This window comes from Bombus vosnesenskii, unplaced genomic scaffold, assembly GCF_011952255.1.
Source record: "Bombus vosnesenskii isolate JDL3184/JDL3185 unplaced genomic scaffold, Bvos_JDL3184-5_v1.1 scf7180000013265, whole genome shotgun sequence".
In the NCBI taxonomy this organism is placed as follows: Eukaryota; Metazoa; Arthropoda; class Insecta; order Hymenoptera; family Apidae; genus Bombus; species Bombus vosnesenskii.
The window spans coordinates 2024288-2038681 of record NW_022882925.1 but is presented as its reverse complement, the minus strand read 5'-3'; the positions used below and the strand labels follow the sequence as shown (position 1 = coordinate 2038681).

The following is a 14394-nucleotide window of genomic DNA, read 5'->3' as shown; positions in this document are numbered from 1 at the left end:
GTATCGATGCGCCGTGTGTTCGCAATTTTCGTCTAGGGTATTCGGAGAATAGATTTTAAAGCTGCGAAGGAAATCGAAATTTCACGCAAAATAGAGATAAACAGAAAATTAGACAAGACATAGCTCGTGCGACCCTCTCTTAATAATTGTCAGTGATCCATAAGTTCTTTTAGGACTACAGAAATCTTTAAATGAGTTCTCCATACAGGAATTCTGTGAATTCTTCGTAAAACATCAATTTCCATAACAATTGCAACGAGACATTGATTAATCTATAGAACAAGATCAATTGGATGGTCATATTTCTTCCGAAACATAGAAACTGTTTTATCCTCTTGCATATAGTACCAGCCTGCAGTCATCGTGAGACTTTATTTCGCAATTGGTGTTCAGTATTCCGAATTCTCATTTGCAACTTGGAAGATTAAGATGGCGGCGGACTACGGTAATTTATTAACTAGTCCGGCAAGTCAAACCTGTTGGTTCCCTGCCGATATGTTTTGCTTCTTGTGTCTGAACGCGAAGTACTGGTGTCCTTTGATATGTTTCTACAGAAAATTGTCTCTTAATTCCTTATTTTCTATTTTCCTTCATTTACATCAACGCTCAAGTTACCGTTGATCATTAATTTTACAAAAATATCATCTAAAAGATATCAATTTTATTACAGGATATTCATACGAGATGTCCCATGATTCGAATCTTCGCCCAGTTTAAGCCTGGCTGAGAGTGCCAGGATTTTTCTATTGTACGATACATAGCGTAATCGTCACATTTTTACTAATCTTTATTTCTCCAATTTTAAAATAATAATTTTCACATTCTTTTCTATTCGCTGTAGATTAACGATATTATATTCCAGGGATTACCAATCAAGAAACTCGCAGGAAACATGATACCAACCGTGTGGAATAATACCAATATCCATCGGTACATCTTTACATAGAAGTATGATTAAAAGGAAGATCTTAACGTCAAAAGTTGGAAGCAGGTTGTAAAATGTGCTGCAGCGCATATGGTTTTTCTTAAGTGATTGTTATTCGACTCGCGTCCCCTCGCGATACATGTCTTCTAATATTGCAAAGACTACACGATATAATTTCCAGACGTTTATTTGGATTCCATGGATTCTTCCGTTGTGCTCTCGGCTCTTAACGGTTCGATATTATGCCGGTACTGTGATTCGCAATGGCGATCAGCCAGTGGGTAGGAAATTCTCCAGCAGTGACGTAAAAAGGTAGTGCCCGGGGGCATTTCTTTAACACGGCGCCACCCATATAAAGCCCTCCTTTTGTGATCGTACGAATCAGAACAGGCTGTCTTATCTTTTAATTCCTACATTTTTGTCCGTTTGATTTATTATCGCGTACTATTCTTTCATACCTCTTTAGTTTAATACCTAGAGATATTAATCTAGTAACAGCATCGACGCTTAATCGATGTATGTCTGAAAGTCTGCTGTGTATGCAGATGACCCTGACATTTATGCTGATGCATTTCACTTGTGTCGTGTGTATGCTGAACATTAACTGTTGCTCACATCGACGTAGTCAGCTTGCTTGGCTCGCATGGCTTCTAAATGAGTTTGTCTCTTGTATAATATTGCTTGCTTAATTTCAATACGATCCACAAATGCAACGTTTTTATTCTCTTCGTCACGTTACATATCGTATACGATACAAGTAATCACGACACAAGCGAAGAGGAAGCAATATGATTTAAAAATAGTGTTTCGTATTTGATAAGGACGCTATAGGAATCGAACGATTCCCTTTGTTGCTGATGTATTCGTGTTTGCGTATCTCTATCAGTGTATTGACATTACCGCGACGAAAACGAACAAGAAAACCTGTTTAACGTACAAATATTGAGCAGCTACTAGATTCCTCTTACGCTTCGTGTAACAGTCGTGACAGTAACGCGAAAAGGCATGAATATTAATCGAGAAATTTGCCGAATGCCTGAACCTCGCTTCACGACAACTTATATATATATATATATCATGCTGTAATTATCGCAATTTATTCTCGACTCGAGACGAGCCAAGTATACGGATGTTTTAATTTCCATTGATGTTCTTCTCAACATCAGAAAATGTCCTGTCAAATCGAATTTCATTCGGTGTGCAGAATTTTCTAATAATTCCTTCTTCGACTCGAATAGGAAATAAACTTTTCGTTGTATTGGTTATAGTAAAATGTAACTACAAAACTACACCTAAGGCATAATCCTCCGTCGGAAGATAAGATTATACGACTAAAAATAAATTGTACACGCGAAGCATATAGTACCAAAAATTCTGCGATAGCCTACGGTACCAAGATTTTATTAAGATTGGCGCCTTAAGGAATGCAAGCTTAACGGATCATCGTCGACCAGCCTTCTGCTTTTTCTTCTTCGTCTTTGCCGTTTCCTTTCTCCTCGACAAGATCCTCTTCGATCCATTTGCTCGCACTTGCGTGTTGATACACACCGATGCAAACTCTTTTACATATCGGGCACAAAAATCATCATTTTAACAAATGAAATGCAATTACTATTGCTAGAAGGTGGTCGTGTTGTGGACAACTTATTGGTTGAAAGATTGGTTTGAAATTTGCACTTATTGCTATTGTTATTCGATACTTGTGTATAGCGTTGTGTATATTGGTAAAAACATAAATATGATAAAATAATATGATACGATAAAATGGCAAAACAATTCAATAAAAAGTTAGCGATAGATTTTGGCGATAATTTATTTTGTAAGTTCATAAGTAAGTTCATATAAGTAATAATAAGTTCAGACTAATAGAGCGCATCGGTACTTGCAGATTGTAGAACTTCCTGGCCATTGATTGTATTATAATACTGAGACTTTCGAATATCATACATGAAGTGTGAAGATGTTCAAGCTTGAAGGACGTTTACCAACAAGGACATTTACTCTTTTGAATCTTTCATGGTGATTTAAAATAGTGAGAAACGCATATAGACATTTACATGGATACGTATCTCCAATTATTCGACGTTACTATGTAAATTCTAACTTCTTCTGTTATTGTTCCGCTTTTCTGCTTTTTGTTCGTATTTAATGCAATGCTTAATTTTCAGAGAATTAAGCGTTTCATCGGTAGAAATGAATTTAGAGATTTTCAATATTAATATTAGAAAATCCTTTCGTTATTTGTATCAAGTAGATTTATTCGGGAATTCCTAGTAAAGTTGATCGCAGCTCGCAGCTCTTGCGAGTTCATAAACGTGGGCGTGAACTTTTCAATAAAGCCAGTCTCGTTCGGATACTTGAACGCGTGTATCGGGATCAATGACACGCCCGCAGATTCCCTGAGGTATCCTCTACGAGCTACGTAGAGGCATCCTGTAGAATTCCAACCACCTTCCTCGACTTCACAGCAGGACCTACTGGTTTCTATTTATATACCGCGCGAGACCTTGCAGCTTACAGCTTGCGCGCTTACGGACTCGGTTCCCGACCTGTGCAAACCGCTATCGCGACTCTATACTATCCTCGTATTAAACGATTATTTGCTTTTCTATATTCATGTAATGTATCTTGTTAATTGATTCGAATTTATATTAATTAACAAGATACATTATTATTCATACACTTGTACATGTACTTGCTGGACAATATCGACATGTTGAATGTTCAATTTACAATGAGAATAAAATTCCTTGTAAGATGCTACTAATATCGATATTTATACCAGTACTAGTCTCTTCTTTTCTAAGTTTTCGATATTCTTCGTACGAACAACTAGCGAACAACATGGAGAAGTTATGTAGTATATACTTTTAAGGAATTCTAGTAGAAGATGGAAGTACGTAGCCAGACAAAATATGACAAATAAATTGTGATAATGTATACAGTACTACAATAATTGATAGAGTGCCGCAATAATAATTTATTTTCTTGTCTGGTATTTAATTTATGATGTTTCTTGGAATTACTCATTATTAACGAAAAAATGAGAAAAACATAAATATTAAGTTTTTATTTATACTGTGTCAGTATACATTTTAGATTTTTTTTTATAAGGATAAGGTGAAAGTATAAAGCAGCATATTATAACTAACTATGTTTACATTTTACAACGAATAAATTTTCAAAATTTGGAATTTGATAATTACAATGATGCCATCTATCGTATGAATTGTTTACTATCGTATGTATATATATCGAATTGTTAACTATCTTACCCAAATACTAACGTACCGTGTCTTTAAAAAGATATTTTGCAAGGAATAACGAGAAATATGGGTGACAGAATAGCAGAAATCTTTAATTCTTTTCAGACTTACTTAGTCAACGAAGAAGTATTGCGTGAAGTATATCCTAATAATATTTTACTAATATTGAAATTATGTGACAAGATAACGTAAATGCTAAATAATTGTACTACTACTTTAAACAAATTTTATTCCTATTGATTAATTCATAGTTATAAACAAAATGGATTATTTCTTTTTAAATACATGTTTATCCTTATGTTCATTCTGTACATGTTTTAGGTTACGATCATTAACCCCTTTTTTGTTGTTTACCATTTTAAATTTTTTGAAATAACGAATTTTAAAATTAATTAAGGACATACTATGTATAAAAAATGGTTAAAATTCTTTTTATGCTAAAGGAAATCCGTGCTATTGTAAGAGAACTTGAAAAGAACTCCAGGGACATTTTGGTGATATTGCAAAACATACATAATGAAGATAACTTTAAAGAAAACTCAAGTATGTATGTTTAATGAATCACGAAATTATCAAAGTAGTTATTATTTTTTTATTTGCAGTTATACAGGAATATTGTACAAAATCAAGAGCATTGTTTGAAGATGTACGTAAGAACTATACAAGACTTGCAGATGTCGTGCCAAAAAACCAGTATTACAAATATCATGATCAATGGCGTTTTGTCACGCAAAAATTATGTTTCTTAGCATCTTTAATAATATATTTAGAAATTAAAGTTCTACTTAGCAAAGACACTGCTGCAGAAATGTTAGGAGGTATGTAATTGTTTAAAGAAATTTCTTTCATTTATTTGTATCTAATATATTTCAATACTGTACATGTAGTTAGTAATGATAGAGAGGATGGTTTCCATTTGGACTTAGAAGACTACCTAATGGGACTATTACAATTGTCTACAGAATTGGTAAGCATATTGTATAACACATCTGTTGCAATTACTTATTTGAATATTATATTTCAGAGTCGTTTTGCTATAAATAGTGTCACTAGTGGTGATTATAATCGACCTATAGAAATAGCACGATTTATAAATGATCTAAGTGCAGGCTTTAGACTCTTAAATTTGAAAAATGATTCTCTAAGAAAACGTTTTGATGGCTTAAAATATGCGGCTAAAAAGGTAGAAGAAGTGGTTTATGATCTCAGTATACGAGGTTTGAAACCAAATTCAGCTACTGAAGATACAAAGTAATTATTTTTAAAAAATATTTCCTATAAGTAACATACTGTCATACATAATAAATTATTGGATCAGCTATTTTTTTATTTATAAATTATAATAATTATCTACATTTATGTCAATTTTGTACTGAATCAAAATATATAAAAATTTAATACAAAATTCTATATATAGTATAGTATTCTAGTATAAAATTCTATAGTATAGTTAAATACTTAAGTTATTAATTCAAGTACTTAATAACCATCTTGTAAATTTGTTATATTTTGCAATTTTGCACTTTTAATATATCTTTGATAATTTTAAACAAAATATTTTGTTACATCTTTAGCACGATTTATACCTGAGATATGTGGTGTAATGATAACCTGCATAAAAATATTTCCTATTATTTTCTAATATATTAGTAAAAGAAAATTGGATTTAGTTTTAATTAATGTATGTACGTATGTAATTACTTGTGTTAATGTTCACAATTTACTTTCTTTTTTGGCAATGGTTCTTCTGTAAAAACATCTAAAATAGTTCTTGAAATCCATTGTTGCTCAAGTGCATTTAATAAATCTATCGCTTTAATTATTTTACCTCAACCTATATTGATAAGAACATTGCCATGATTTTTACAATTCTGTAATATATTTCTGTTTAACAAACCTAAAATACTAGATGTAGGTGGTAAAACATTAATAATATAATCACAATTTGTGAGCATTTCAGACAAATGTGCAATTGTTCTATGTTCATCAAGATAATTTAAGTTCTCTTTAAGTGGTGTTCTCGTCACTTCCCATATGGTGGCTCCAAACATTTTTAATTTTTTTGCAACTTCAAAAATTAAAAATATTTTTATATAAAGTTAACTAGTATTTATACCACTAATAACAAAAAACACTTCGTAATATAATTACTTGTCTTCCCCATATTTCCTAAACGTAGAATACTCCAAACAAATCACAAATAAGTCTGTGATCAGAAATTTTCCCATCTGTTATCCACTCTTTATCTTTTTGATTTTGATATTGCTGTCTCTGATCACATTCAAAAATAAAAATATGTGCAATTACATACTCGGACATAGCTGAAGCTAGACTTTTGTCTGAGAAATTGCAACTGCATAATTTTTATCTTTTTATCTCAGATTTGAAGCTAGTGATTTGATACCAGCCCATGTTGTTTGTGTCCATTTTATAGATGGTAACTTATCTGTATATGGTAAAAGCAAATTACAATCAGCTACAACTGTATCTGCACTTTGTAATTTTGACAGTGTATCAAATTTATCTGAAAGAAAAAAAAGACGAGTTTGTAAGTCTATGAAGAGACATGTTCATATTGTATAATTAATGTTTCTAAGAATAAAAACACGGGAAAACGTTATCTTTAAGTATTCTGCAATAAAAGATTAAGAAATTATTACGCGTAAGTTGTAAGATATATTAGAAAAATGCATTGAAAATTTAAATTGGGTGGATTTTCCGCCAATATCTGAAACCCAAATGCGCAAATACAGTACTCAGCATGTCGTAGTAGTAGTGCGTTTTAACACGTGCTTGCTGCGAAAAGGTCTCTTGAGCTGAAAAATTACGAGCTCTACGGGTATGAAAGAAAGTGTATGTCAAAAGTAATACCTGGCAAAATATCAAATATTGTTAAGTTTGGAAGTTGAACTCAAAGATGGTAAGATAACCTAGGAATCACAGAAAGAATTGCAATACTCTGCGTCATGTCGATACGCGGGAATATGATTTAACTTCAACCAAAGATTCCTTCAATTAAATAAAATATTCTACGATCAACCATCGCTATAACTGATTTCAAATTAATGGAATTAATATCTAACTTTAGATTTGTTGCTTCGACATGTTGCACCAATACATCTAACCTAAGTTTCCGTTCAAACGAAAGATATTAACACTTATACTTTTTTATTTACATTTTCCATTTTATTTTTACTTTATTAGTCTCCACAATATAATAGTAATATTATTGTTAAAATTTTTCGAACTCGATTTTCCGTTTACATTACATGAGGAAATTACAATAGCGAAAATATCTTTTTGTGTTACTAAAAGTTGGAATGTATTAGAAAGATATCTATCTTATCTAAGTTAAATTAAAATGTGCTTCATTTTAATATCGAAATTGTAAATAAAAAGAATAAACAATATCATCTAATAATATCAACTAATTTCCAATTCTTGCACTCCGTAAAAGATTTAAAATTTAAAATATCCTCGCATACGCGACGCGTGCGCAAATTAAAGTCACTTAAAATACAAAACATAAATGTATGTAAATACTATCATGATATCAGAAAGTATAATTAAGTCTTATCACCATTAATTTTTCTAAGTTACTATCAAATATATAAATGTAAATCTTGCAATTAATTCCATTTTTTTTTAAATCTATGTTTTCATAACGCGATGAAAAAATGTCAACCTTAGTACTGTTAAAAAATACACATATAAAATTTTTTGCTGTAAACCTGTAACCGAATATTTATTCATGTTTACTTTTTAACGATACCATATAATTAAAAAGTCTTTGATTTGTTTTTATGAAATATAGAGTGATAGGTTAAGAAAGCCTTAAAAATTTCGGCGCCACCAGACAATTATAAGTCGCATAAACGAGATATACATTTCTGGAAACTATTAAAATGTATGTGTAGCATTTAATTCGGATATTATTATAGGCTGACAAATATTTTGAAAGATATTTGATTCGATAGAGTTTTGAACACTCTGGTAAATCGAAGGGAGTGTGAACGAGGCTTATAACAAAGGGAAACGCGAAGCATCCAATAGACGCTCGTGAGTCGACCGGTGGCGGTAGCAAGCCGATTCCCGCGCGGCGCACGTCGCATCGCGGAACTGCTCGAGCTGAACGTGTTAAATGGCTGTGCGTCGGCCATGATGGCTTTGAGCAGGGACCGTGTCACGCAAACATGTTTTCGAAGTGATATATCTCGTTTGGTGACTGAGTGACCGTGTTCCAGCGCGATGGCCGGAGAACGATGAGGCCCTGAGCGCTCTCTGTGCCGGGTATTACGGCCGCAGGGCCCCTAACCAGGCCCAGTCAGGTTCACGTTCCTTAAGTCCGAGGCCCGAGCCGACCCGACTGGTCTCACGGTTCGACACCAGCCACCTCGGTTGTCAACACGCGAGCCAGCCGCCTCAGGATGAGCAAGCTGTCGTTCAGGGCCCGTGCCCTGGACGCTTCCAAGCCCATGCCGATTTATATGGCTGAGGAACTACCGGATCTGCCAGATTACTCGGCCATTAATCGTGCTGTGCCCCAAATGCCCAGCGGCATGGAAAAGGAGGAGGAATGTGTAAGTCGAACGTTCAACCTTCTTCCAGCATGTTTTCCCTGTCCGCCATCTTACTCTCATCTACATCTTCGTAAACAACCGATAGATGGCACCCTTCTTTATCATTATTATGTCTAGAAATTCCTTATTTTTATTGTTAAACGTAATTGATAAAAATATTTTATATGTTATTGTTGTTCCTCATACTTCTGTACACCTTCTTACGTCACTATTGACAGTTGTCAGCTTTGTATACTGAAGTAACGATGGAATCAAAATAGATGGTTTAACGTTGCTGTTCAACGTACAAGAATTTTTTAGTTTTCAGTTTTTCTAATTATTACATTCTTTTTATAGCATATTATGTTTAGTAATATAATTTTTGTATGATGATTGTTTCTTTCTGTTCCCAAATACGTAAACAATAAGCATTTAATAGTATGTTGTCATTATATACAATAATGGTATCTTATTGAAACAACGCTAATAATGTGTATCTACTGATATGTTGTGTAGTATGATCTTCATGTTATTTAGCTGTCTCTGCTTATATTTTATGTATTTTAAATATGTCATTTCCATTATTTTCTGCTTTATTCTTATTTTATCAATATATTCAATGTATTTGATTGACCTTCATTAAAATATATGTTTAAATGCTATTTTACAAATATATATAATATATTATTAAATGTCATTGTACATTATAGATTTGTGCATAATATTTAAGTTTTCTTATTCCTCCTTATAGTAGCATATGAAAAAGCAAAAGTTTAAATAATTTTATATTTTATCAAATTTCATATTATTTATTGTACTAACTGTTTGTGTAGGAACATCACTTGCAAAGAGCAATATGCACAGGTCTGATCATTCCTACTCCTGAGGTAACTGATTTAACAGATGTGGAAGCTTATGATAAAATATACCCAGCTGACTATAGGCTACCTCGTCAACTTATACACATGCAACGTAAGAGAATATGATAAACAATTTTTAATATTTAATGATCAATATTATTGTATATATAACAGATTTAATAATTGTATGCATTTTTTCTGAAGCTTTTGCAATGGAACAAGATATTCCAGACTATGATATGGACTCAGAAGATGAAAAATGGGTTGCAGTACAAAGTCGTAAGATGGACTTAACTCCTCTTCAATTTGAAGAAATGATGGATCGTTTAGAGAAAAGTTCAGGACAAACTGTAGTCACTCTTAACGAAGCTAAAGCACTTCTGAAAGAGGATGATGATTTAATTGTTGCTGTGTTTGATTACTGGCTGAATAAGCGTCTTAAAACAGTAAGCTTTTACATTTTATATATCTAATGGTTAATAATTACTGATAAAATTTTATTAACATCGTTGTGCCCTTTCTCTGTCTCAGCAACATCCTCTTCTATTAACGGTTAAAACAGAACATCGGTTTGGTTCAGCTGCCAATAATCCTTATTTAGCGTTTAGACGTAGAACGGAAAAAATGCAAACGCGTAAACATCGTAAAAACGACGAAACTAGTTATGAAAAAATGCTGAAGCTCCGTAGGGATCTTAGTAGAGCAGTTACCCTTTTAGAAATGGTTAAAAGAAGAGAGAAAACCAAACGAGAACATTTACATCTTACAATTGAAGTATATGAAAAAAGGTATGGACACGATTTTCCAATTTCTTTATATTTCCCTCCCTATAGAATTAGATTTCGAATATTATATAATTAATGAACTTTACAGATATCAGGCACAAGACTTTAATGGACAAATATTGGCAGAAGTATCAGCGTTGAAGACACCAAGACCTGCTTTTGCTCCACTGTTCACGAATCAGTTTGGTGTTCATCAAAATTGGGCAAATAAAGTCTGTAGTAAAGTGAGTACCTTTTTAAGGTTCCATATTACTTTAGTATTAAAAAAGAAGTTCTACTAATGACAATATATTATTGTTTATTTTAGGATGATGTAGTACCCAGGAAAGAAAAAAGACAATATAAGAAGCGAAAGCATAAAACCGATAGCAGGGGAGGAAATTTGGAAGATAATGGTGTACGGGGTGGAACAGGTAGCGGAGGTGGTCGAGGAAGTCGGCCTGGTGTTCTTGGAAGCGGGCTGGACCCGCTAATAAGTTCAGACGAAGATAGTCCGCTCCCATCTCATTCACATTCTCAGCCCTCGGTTCCTTCAGATCGCGATGATGAAGACACTGCTGATGAGGGTCAATTCACTTTCCGACGAAATAGAAATAGCACTTATCTACCAGTGAGTGCAGCTAAGTTGTTCCAAATTTTTATTTTACGATTCGTTCTGACATAAACACACGTATACCAAATATTGTATGTATTTGAAACAGGACTATATATTGTTTAATTTTACACAAGCTGTTTAATGTATCATGGGTGTCAATGAAAATCGCTACGAATTATTTTAAAAGTGTGGAAATAGTCTTAAAGTTCTTTTTTTCAGGATTGTAGATATAGAGATTTTCTCTTTGCAGCCTGTATCAGGTGGATTTGGAAACTGGCCTTGGTGTGATAAAAGTGAAGGGGGCTTGGCTGATAAGAAGTATAGGTTTGCACTGACCAGTATCAGCAAACCAGTACCGAGATGTATTGGTTTCGCGCGGCGGCGAATTGGTCGGGGTGGCAGGTATGATATCTAAATATTTAGAAATAGCTATATAAAAGTGATATCTCTTAATATCGTTTAACATTATGTCACTTTCAGAGTAATATTGGATCGCTGTTCAACCGATATGGATGATATGTGGTCTTCTCTAGATTTTACAATACATCAACCAAAACGGGAACCAGTGGAATCTGATACAACTGCCACATCAACAATTCCAATCAAGAAGGAGTGGTATGTTAAATGACAAGACAAAGAAATTTGATCTTAGAATAAACGAACTAATTTATAAATTTATCTGTGATAAAGGTTACATTTCCGACCAAAGACTCCACCTGTGTCAGTGCATAGTCCAAGTGAAGAAAGTAGTGATACGGACTCAGATGTAGAGCCAACATTAACTCCATCGAAACCGCTTCCATACCCGTTCCCACCTGAAGCAACATCTATCTGTGTGGAAGTAGAGCCCGAGCGTGTAGGAGATGAACCACCTTTTACATCAGAATTCAATATCGCTGATTATTTCTCTGTGGATACGCTATCGGACTTTGATCTTGCCGTTGCGAGTATAACCGGTAGTGCGTGCATTAGTGGTCTATCGGATAATAACTCTAACGATATGCGGACAGACGAACTGGGTAGTTCACATTTTGTTGTGACTCCGCTACCTAGCAGTCTTTTGGCACAGCCTGCAACACAACAGAGTCGGCCTCAGTGCAGTGGTAGTGGTTTTAGTGTTGTAAATACTTCTACGAGTTCTACAGTCCCGTCGTCTTTCTCGTGTACAACCAACCAACCGACAACGTCGAGTGTAGTATCTACGCAATGCATAAGTGGTGCTACTGAGACACAGTCGAACCAGTCTAAACAGCAACAACATAGACAATTACCAAACAACAGCAATTCTGTTTCCATTCTGTCTAAATCCTTGACTAGTCCAACGAATAATAGGAATGGCGGTAGCTGTGGCAGTGGTAGTGCTGGAGTCAGAGTGTTTAGTGCAAGTACCACAACTAGTGGAACAATTACAAACTTTGGCAATGGACATCAAAATGGGCCATTGTCTCATATAAATAACTCTAATAATCTTTCAAATAGCACTCACGTTGTGAATAATCAGTCAACGATAGTTCTGCCACAAAAACATCCGCCGTCCACTCTGCTACCTGGCTTTATCACACAGAGCAAATTGGCGAGTCTCGCAAGGCAGCAACAACAGACGCAGAGTCAGGCGCAACAAATCCCAACGTCCGGGGAAATTACGCTTAATAGTAATAGGTAAGCATATCCATTGTTCAACTACATAAGTAGAAATCTAGTATCTTTGACTACTTTGAAAATATCTGTTATCAACGATTCCATAATTGATTATAGTGAAAATTTGGATATGAAGGTGGATGGAGTGGAAAATGCAACTTGCGATGGTAAACCACAGCAACAGCAGCTTGTACGGGCAAATAAAACAAATTCCTTAGCGATGGAAGTGACATGATGCCTGCTATCGGCACCCCTGTTGCCGCCAATACGTCACTGGGGGCTTCGCTAACTTTACCTTGCCTATGTCTGTCTACCTTCTGGAGACTGAACATACACTACGTGCTCGTTAATGCGAAATGCGGTACGGCTAGATTGCAGAAATACTCTGATCAGTTGCCTGTTACAGCGATGACAACGGAACAGTGTCAATTCCATTGCAAGTACCAAGTTGTTTTGACCATGAAATAGACTATAATTTATTTCTCTAAGTCGTTTGTTTCCTTGCAACTTGAACAGTCACAATTATTCGAGGCAGTCACAGTATTTCATTAAATCTTTATAAGGAGTAGTTCATTTCTTTTTGGTATATTAAATTTAGTATTAGTTTCAGACTGTTGTTATGTTTCTTCATTTCTTAATATAAATATCTTTTTAGATGTTAATAGATAAATATGAAAATAATATAATGTACATACTCTTTGTTTTCTGAAACAAAAAATAGTTTTGTTCAACGCAAGGGAACTTTTATATTTGACAAAATTATAGCCTCATTTTTATCAAAAACTTGGCAGAACTCCTTTCTCATTTTTTTACTCATATGCAAATGATACCATTGAAATATGTTTAATGAAGTTACTAAAATTATATCATAGGCTTTCTCAAACACAGCATTAATTATTTTTATTCCAGAAGTATTACAGAGAGATTTTTGTTTGAGTTTTCTTTTAGAAATTTTGCATGTTTGGAATACATATTCGTATTTTTGACAATTAGATAAATCTGAGAGAAGGTAATGACTAGTACACCATAAAATATTGTAAAAGCTAATTCTAAATTATATTATTTTGAAATATGAAATCTAAACTTTTGGCGGTATATTTCTGTGTGTACATTTATGATTGTAAATTTTATTTAAATGATATAAACTAGAGATAGAATAGATACCTCTTGTGAACAATGTATAGTAAACCTTTTATAAATAATCTTAATACATGTTGTTTTTTCGAAGCTCTTGATGAACTCAAATTAATTTGATTTACTGTGGATTTTTATGTTTATTTCAATACTGTATATACATACATTCAGTTTATATATAAGAAAGTATTCATCTTATTTCTTTACAAGTATGTTAAAATAGTAGTATGTTAAAAGCTTTCAGGCTGTGAAATAATGAAACTATTAACAGTAATAATCTTTATATTAGCACATAACAAAGGAGGTTCTAATTGTTTTATAGTTTTGAGGGCCACACATTTCTATTTCAGTAACATACTTTGAATTAATATAAATGTAAATATAAATTAATATTTATATTTATATATTTATATTTATATATAAATATTAATATATTTATATATTTATATTTATATATAAATATAAATCTTAATGTTGCGTTTGAGAAGCTTGTATCATGAAAATCTATATTACATTTTGACAAGTTCATGACACTATGGTTAGGGTTTATAATATCTACACAGAACATGTAAAAATTTTCGTCTTTCAATTTAGTAATTGCGAGTTGTGGAAATAAGAATAACGATTAATGA

General features: G+C 33.4%; 2 protein-coding genes and 1 pseudogene across 2 annotated transcripts; 2 read left to right on the top strand and 1 right to left on the bottom strand.

Annotated features, from left to right (window-relative positions):
* The first annotated feature begins 4176 nt into the window (after window positions 1-4176).
* Window positions 4177-5449, top strand: LOC117243187 (translin). The gene is made up of 5 exons (XM_033510453.1): window positions 4177-4329; window positions 4635-4734; window positions 4794-5009; window positions 5079-5158; window positions 5216-5449. The coding sequence occupies exons 1-5, from the start codon at window positions 4258-4260 to the stop codon at window positions 5444-5446; spliced, it is 699 nt and encodes a 232-aa protein (XP_033366344.1). The 5' UTR covers window positions 4177-4257; the 3' UTR covers window positions 5447-5449.
* A 140-nt stretch (window positions 5450-5589) lies between these two features.
* On the bottom strand, window positions 5590-7528 carry LOC117243194 (annotated as a pseudogene).
* A 717-nt stretch (window positions 7529-8245) lies between these two features.
* LOC117243175 (enhancer of polycomb homolog 1) lies at window positions 8246-14072 on the top strand. Its single transcript, XM_033510429.1, has 10 exons — window positions 8246-8771; window positions 9584-9722; window positions 9815-10056; window positions 10142-10398; window positions 10484-10619; window positions 10703-11005; window positions 11241-11392; window positions 11471-11605; window positions 11681-12649; window positions 12746-14072. Exons 1-10 carry the CDS (start codon window positions 8619-8621, stop codon window positions 12861-12863), a joined length of 2604 nt encoding a protein of 867 aa, XP_033366320.1. The 5' UTR covers window positions 8246-8618; the 3' UTR covers window positions 12864-14072.
* Window positions 14073-14394: the final 322 nt, after the last annotated feature.